General features: G+C 48.2%; 2 protein-coding genes across 6 annotated transcripts in view; one reads left to right on the forward strand and one right to left on the reverse strand.

Annotated features, from left to right (window-relative positions):
- Positions 1-331: 331 nt before the first annotated feature.
- WDR34 (WD repeat domain 34) lies at positions 332-6,698 on the forward strand (the record flags this gene model as incomplete). Its single annotated transcript, XM_009870366.1, has 8 exons — positions 332-586; positions 1,320-1,429; positions 2,695-2,852; positions 3,279-3,388; positions 4,109-4,276; positions 4,703-4,935; positions 5,746-5,903; positions 6,460-6,698. Coding segments are annotated over 8 exons (1,431 nt in total), but the record flags the coding sequence as incomplete, so codon positions are not given.
- Positions 6,699-6,858: 160 nt separating this feature from the next.
- Positions 6,859-7,267, reverse strand: part of SPTAN1 (spectrin, alpha, non-erythrocytic 1) — a 42,884-nt gene continuing 42,475 nt past the window's right edge. For all 5 annotated transcript variants that reach the window (XM_009870362.1, XM_009870365.1, XM_009870364.1 and 2 more), the window contains one exon: positions 6,859-7,187. In XM_009870362.1, coding sequence (XP_009868664.1) covers positions 7,062-7,187 — 126 coding nt within the window. In that variant the 3' untranslated portion in view covers positions 6,859-7,061. The remainder of the gene's footprint in view (positions 7,188-7,267) is intronic.

Consider the following 7,267-nt stretch of genomic DNA (forward strand, 5'->3'; position numbering starts at 1 on the left):
GGGTTGCTCAGAGCCATGTCCAACCTGACGTGGAATATTTCTAGGGATGGGACATCTACAACCTCTCTGGGCAACCTGTGCCAGTATTTCATCACCCTCACAGTAAAAAAATTTATTCCTCGTATCTAGTCTAAATCTACCCTCTTTTGGTTTAAAACCATTACCCCTTGTCCTGTTGCAACAGGCCCTGCTAAAAAGATGAACCAGAGATGTTGCAGGTAATCTTCAATGTCTCGATGAAATGCCAAAAAGGGGAAGATGCTTTCAGTGTTTTGTGGAGCACTCTCTTTTTTTCTGTTCGGATTACAAAGTGTCTCTCTTCTTTTACTAGAAAAGCTGCCAGACCGTGGGAATTTCAACAGCAGAAGCTGCGATACAGTCTCATACTAGCAGAGATGCCAGTGTGCAGACAGATCAAAGTGAAGATGCAGCCCAAGACTTGCAGCAAGAAGTCCAAGTAGATTACGCTAGCCTTCTGTTATTCCTTCGGAGAGTGGAGGATGCCGTTATCAAAGAGCTAAATAAAAACTGGAAAAGCCGTGCCTTTGATGGCTTTGAAGTGAACTGGACAGATCAGAACGAAACAGTAAGTTGCAGAATTCAGGTTCCTGTCATTACATGAGCGGAGCTGGTTGCAGTGGCTCTCACTCCTTAGTTCTAGTTCTTACTGCTCAGATTGTTCTTGCCAGATTCTAATAATTATACATTACTAGTTGTTTTTCCCTCCAGCTTTCTCCCTTGCTTGTGACCTGGCCTTGCTTGGTAAAACTGTTCTTGGTAGTGAGTGTTGCAGCAGTTCAGTGAGAAGCACGCCCGCAGCTGGTCTAGGCTTATCTTCAGCTTCCAGTAGCCCCTTCCGAGCTTGCCAGACAGGCAGGTATCCAGGAACAGCTGCAGTCAGTGATTTTCCAACTCTTCCTGCTTACATTATGCTTGTTCAGTGAACAGTGCTCAAGAGAGGAAGCAATTTGTATCAGCCAGTTCATGGTGGTACCATCATTTTCAAACCATTGCTTGTGAATCTTAATGAGTGCTGGACTCACACCTGGGGGGCTGTTGTTCCGGAGTTGTTGTGCAGCCCATGAAGTGCGCAGCCTTCGAGAGATGCTTATGAGGCGACAATTAGTTTGGTAGGGTCGGGTGTGGTGGGTTTTTTTCCCAGTAGGAATCCAGCAGCTTTTTCACATGTATCTGTGTGCTCCTTGGCCAGAGGGGAAGCCAGTGTTGTAACCATACGATCATGTGCAGGGTCGTGCACGGATCTCATTTCTCTGCGTTTGGAGATGATTGCTTCAGTGCTTGAATTTGATCTCTTCCAGGTGTTGTGTTTGCATACGTTGTCATACCCAGAGGCTCAGGATCAAACCCTGCAGGTTACCAGTGTCTCATGGAACGCAACCGGATCTGTTGTTGCATGTTCGTACGGCCGGTGAGTGTCTGAATGGATCGAGAGCAAAACAGAATCACAGAATCCTAGACTGGCCTAGGCTGGAAGGGACCTTAGAGACCATCTAGTCCAACCTCCCTGTCATGGGCAGGGACGCCACCTCTCGACTAGACCAGGCAACACATGGGGACCGAGCGGGAATCGAACCCGCGATCTCGGTGTTGTCATTGTTGTCAGCACCGCGCTCAAACCACTGAGCTAACCGTTGACGTGATGTCTCAGGCTGACCTGATTTTTCAGTATGTTCACTTCCTCTGCAGTAATAAGCTAGACATATATATATATACATACACACCTTATACAAGTTAAATAATTCATATTCAAAGAAACAAAATCTCGTGGAAGTCTTAAATTACTGCTTTTATTTCTTCTGCCTTCCCTTCGCCCCAAAAACGGATACATGTACTGTCACTGATTTGTTTCGAGCTAGATTCTGTTTAGAAAGAAAACGTAAAGGGCAGATGCACTTGCAAATCCATGTAGGGGAGGTTCGGAGGTAGGTGCTTATCTTCACTGAAGATCAGGTTGTTTTAATGTGGTCTCGTAGCACCCCAGATGAACTTGGCACCCATCCACGCCTGCACCTCATGCCATGGACGCGTACTAACAAACATTTAAGGATTTCTGAAATGAGGGTTGGATGAAACATTCATCTAATCCAGTAAATGTGTATAGCAGCCTCTCCTCACTCTGCCGTACTGCTGCCCTTAGTCCTTTTTTGTTCCGCTACCCTTTCCTTAGATTAAAAGCCCCAGCAAAAAAGGGTGTCTGTGATGGAATGTGTAGAGAAAAGTAAAACAGGGCAAACCTGTATGTAACTGGCTCCTGCTCACCCAGTCTGTGGCTGTTTTCAGATTAGAATGTGGTTTCTGTGTCTGCGGTTACCACAGTCTCCATGAATCTGTGTAAACTTCTCACACCTACAACATCCTTTAATAAGGAGTTTCACAGAACAACTATCTATTGGATGAAAAACTGTTCCTTTTATTGGCTCATATCTCTTCCAATAAAAGAATTAAGAGCATCAAATAAAGGCAGTAGAAGTCAGGCTCAAATTCATTGCTTCCCGTCCTGACCACTGATACCAGCCTGCAGAGAAGTTTCATCACCTCATGGTCCCTTCACCCCATTTTTCCATCAAGCCGCCAAGCAGCACCTTTAAACAACCAGCGGGGTGTACCTGAGCTCTGCTGCGCTGGGATTCTGGGCAGAACCGACAAGGCAAGATGTACCTTTCTTGGCTTCAGGTTGGATGGTGGGGACTGGAGCACAGAAAAATCCTACGTTTGTACCTGGAATCTGGACAGAAGAGGGTTGAACCCCCAGCGCCCTGACCTCGTGGTGGATGTTCCCAGCTCTGTCATGTGCCTGGCGTTCCATCCCTCCCGGCCTTCACTGATAGCTGGTGGGTTGCTTTTCTCCTAGCTCCTGTCTGAAATGTGCCTTTATTTCCTCAGCTTGGATTTTTCTTTTCTCTCAGCTCAGCCTCAGATTTCGTGCAGCAGTAATGGTGTTGCAGCTCCTCCCATCGAGGAGCTAACACCAACACCAATAAGCACGCTGTTGCTTCTGAACTGGGACTTGCTGCTTTTTCAGTGACATCTGCCTTGATATCATCTCCTCAGAGAGAGATGATAGAAGGAAACTCAGCTCCAGGTGTAAGTGGGAAGAACATACTCATTTCACTAGAGCTGTAGGGTCTTACAGCAGAGCTAACTGAGCCCTGTATAAACCTGCCAGTCCTTGGAAGCTGGTGGTCTCCTTTGTGACACAGCCTCATTTGTGCAGTTGTTCTGAGCTGTTAGACCTGGGATGCTTTTTGTCCTTTCAGGTGGCCTTTTCAGTGGGGAGCTGGTGGTGTGGGATACCAGCAGAACAGAAGACCCTGTGATCTGGAGGACAGGGATGACAGATGACACTCACACTGATCCAGTTTATCAGGTAACGGAGATCATGCACAGCAGACACGGCGGGGGGAGGCGAGCGCTGCCATTGCTTCAGTTCCTCCCTCAGTTCCTGTCCACAGACAGACTGCTACATTTCAGCAGTTACATTCGCTTTTGGTTGGCTGATTTTTTCCACAAATCTAGTTACTGCACAGGCATTTGCTCAATTCAACACTCACTCTGTAAGAAAAATAACCTCGCTGTTCAGGATAAATGGAGATTAGGCTCATTCCCATGCTGTAACTGTTGAATGATGCAGGTGCAGCTAACAGTATGTGTAGTGGTTTGACAATGTGTAAGTAGCAAAGCATCACTGATCCTCAGTTGGAAACTTAAAGTTACATGCTTTAACCATGCCCCACAGTCTGGCTTCCTCATCCTTTTTTGTCCTCCTGGGTATTTTCTCATCTGAAAGTCAGGAAAAAGCTGCTGTTTGTAGCTGGGTGAGAGCGCTGTAAATACCACATCTCAAAAGTGATGGCAGGTGAACCGCCGGAACTGTGGTACAGAATTCAGCCCTGAACACCTAAACACGTTTCTCTCCTGCCATCTCTGGTTGTGTGCCTGCTCCCGGCTGGTTTGGTACCGAGGTCACCAGCTGCAGCCCGGCTCTGCTCCCGGGTCACCTCGGCCTGTCGGGGACCACAGGCTGCTGAGCGTGGCCTCAGCCCTTGTGACAGTCCAGCTCATCACGAGCTCGTGGCATTTGGAACAGATTAACTGGTTACCAGACGCCAAGCACAGAAACCGCTCCCAGCTGTTGAGCGTGTCAACGGATGGAAAGATCCTGGTGTGGAGAGAGGAGCGCGATGGTCAGCTGGCCCTGGCTGAAGGGTTCGCCTTGGTGGCTCAGCAGATCCCTCGCAGCGCCCAGCTGAAGAAGGTGAGTTCAGCAGTTCAGAGAGGGCTGATTTGACAAAAAAACCCCTCCTAACTCTGAAGCCCACATGGCAGAGCTCACTCTTCATACACAAAGGACAGGAAAAGCCTGTTTTGAATATATGCCCTAACCCCCGAGCCCCATCTCCTTCCCCATACTGAAATCACTCTTGGAAGACTGGCAAGAGCTGAGGTTTTGCCACACTCAAAAGAGAAGCTGCTGGAATGGAGAACTTGTAATAACATTAATGCACAAGATCCCCTTGTAGGGGCGTGCTGCAGGGGTTAAAGTCTGAGCAGTCCTACAGATATCACAGCTGTGCAAGCCGTGCAGCTCAGCTCCATGGCTCACATGCCTCACATGTGTTCACGTGCGTTTCACTGGAGCCCCCAGCTCTCCTAACAGATGCGTCTCTCCCTTTTTTCACAGTTGGTCTGGGGAGAGGCAGCTGTGGGTGTGACCACGCTCTCTTTTTCGCACTTCGATCCCCGCGTGTTTGTGGTCGGCGTGGAAGGCGGCTACTCCCTGAAATGCTCCACTGCAGCGGAGAGGCTGGCGCTCCATCGGACGGGCAGCTCTGTTCCACTCAGGGCGCCAGCAGAGCTCGCCTTCTCCCCGCACGCTGGGCCAGTCTACTCTGTGAGCTGCTCACCCTTCCACAGGCAAGTGCTGTGAATTAACACTCGTGCTGTGCGTTGGACACTTACTACCTGGCTCCAAGCATGCATTTTTCAAATAGCCCACGGGGATGCATGTTTGTGTAAGTTCCAAAAAAAGGGTCACCTAGCCTTGGGAACTTGATCATGGAACTTCCCGTTGTAGGAGGAACAATGTCCTTTGGCTCTGGTGAAGCTGCCCACGCAAATGTGCTGTGTGTGGGCACACGTAACACAAAAGAGCATTTGTACTCAGGCCAGCATAGGTCATTAGGGCCTTCCTTAGATCATCCTAGATATTAATAGTAAAGATCAGTTTAAAGATGGGGAGGAGCCCATTTATCTATCAGTGCTTAAGTGATCTGCTCATCAGAAATGTTACCAGTTGCTGCCCAAATTTCAGTTAGAATCTTGCCTCTCTGCCTGCATTTACCCACCAGCCATGGAAGAGGCCCCAAGCCACGGTTCTGTAAAACATGCTGACAGTCCAGGTTTGCATTTAATTTGCATGAGACAAACACGACTAACAATGCCGGTCTGTGTCAGCAGTTCTCAGGCTTCCCTGGCCCACAACCCACCAGCAATACTCTGTGGACAACACGAGCCCTCATTAAACTTAATTGAGGGCAGTTACAAAGCTGTGTCTCTACAGCCCCCTTCCCAGGGCACAGCTTGGAAATCGCTGCTTTAGGAAACACATTTGGACCTTTGCAAAGCAGTGATATCGTCCGAGGTCACGCTCCTTTAGTGGATTTTGTTCTGTATCTTTAGCAATAAAGCCAGAAAACGTTGTTTCTTGCTTCTTCCCTCCTCCAGGAACCTCTTTCTGAGCTGTGGGACTGACGGCCAAGTTCACTTACACTCCATGTTGCAGACACAGCCCCTTCTTTCTCTTCAGTTATCAAAGAAGTATCTCTTCTGTGTCCGCTGGTCTCCAGTGCGGCCACTGCTCTTTGCCGCTGCATCTGGGGAAGGCAAGTAACTGGGGGTGCCTCTTCTCAGACATAAAATTGTGCTGAGCACTAATGAGTACAAGTCAATTGTACTGTTTAGCACTTCCCACGAGGAGCAGTGACCACAGTTTGTACTGCACAATTAGTATAACAAAGTCATTTGTAAGTAGCGAGACAACTTGTCACTTGTGACGATACCTTTACTTCTGTTGCCACCGCCATTCACAGGAATACAACATGGTAAGAGCACCGTGGCTAAAACTTACTTCCAGCTTCCTTGGGTTTGATGTTTACTTCTAGAGCTAATGGTTTAAAACAAGTACTTTTTCCTTATAAAACTGCCCAAACATTTTTGAGTTAAACAATGGAGATTTCACAGAGAATTTGGTAAGCTGGTTTCAGGTGTCTGACAGCAGAATAAATCTGTGATGTCACCATCACCTCTCTGCCACAGCTTGGACACCTTCAGAGGGAAGAGGAAGCGTGTTAAAATGAACAGCTCCAAGTTCCAGACTTACCTGTTGTTCAATACAAAGTCTGCTGCCATAAAGCTGCAAGAAATGTTCCTGTTTTACAGGAGAGGTGCACCTCTTTGACTTTGAGAAGAGTTCGCAGAAGCCGGCTGTTACCATCAGGCAGGCTGCAGGGGAATGCCCCGTGTACTGTTTAGAGTTTAACACCAAGCAAACTGGGCTCTTGGCAGCAGGGGATGCTGCTGGTACCGTCAAAGTCTGGCAGCTGAGCTCCGACTTCACGGAGCAGGGACCCAGGGAAATGACTCATCTGGAGCAGCTGGCAAGCGAGGTCATGGACTGAGGCAGCGACAAGGCGCTGCACGAGCCTCGGTACTCCTGACCCCAGGAAAAGCTGCGCACTCACCGCTTCCAGCGCTGCCCTGTAAAATACATGTAACTGGGAGCTGGGGGTTCATCCACGTAACTGTTAAATTTGCATTTAACCATTAAACACAAGATGATGTGGTTCGACCAGTAACTTTATTGAAGCACACTGCAATATGTTTGTTTTCCCTAAGAGTTTTAAGCTAACCAGTTTAGGGTTACATCATAAAGTAACATTGATTATTGTAGAACACAAAGAGAGAGAGAGAAGAGAGACACATGCAGAGCTATAGTCAAACGTAAGCATGTTCTTTGCATCTTTTGGTGCTAGTGTTTTAGATCAATTCACAAAGAGTGAACGTGTAAATTCTATGTAGTCGTAGGCAGAAGGAAGTTCTCTGCCCTTGCCGTCCATGTAGGGCTTCATGTGAGAAATGCAGTAATCGGCTTGTTCCCGGGTCAGGTTCTGAAAGACAAAGGCAGGGCGGAGGTGGAGACTCGGAGGCTGCGGATGGGCACTGACCGGAGCCCTCCCCAGCCCGCTCC

This window comes from Apaloderma vittatum, unplaced genomic scaffold (assembly GCF_000703405.1).
Source record: "Apaloderma vittatum isolate BGI_N311 unplaced genomic scaffold, ASM70340v1 scaffold9225, whole genome shotgun sequence".
Lineage (NCBI taxonomy): Eukaryota > Metazoa > Chordata > Aves > Trogoniformes > Trogonidae > Apaloderma > Apaloderma vittatum.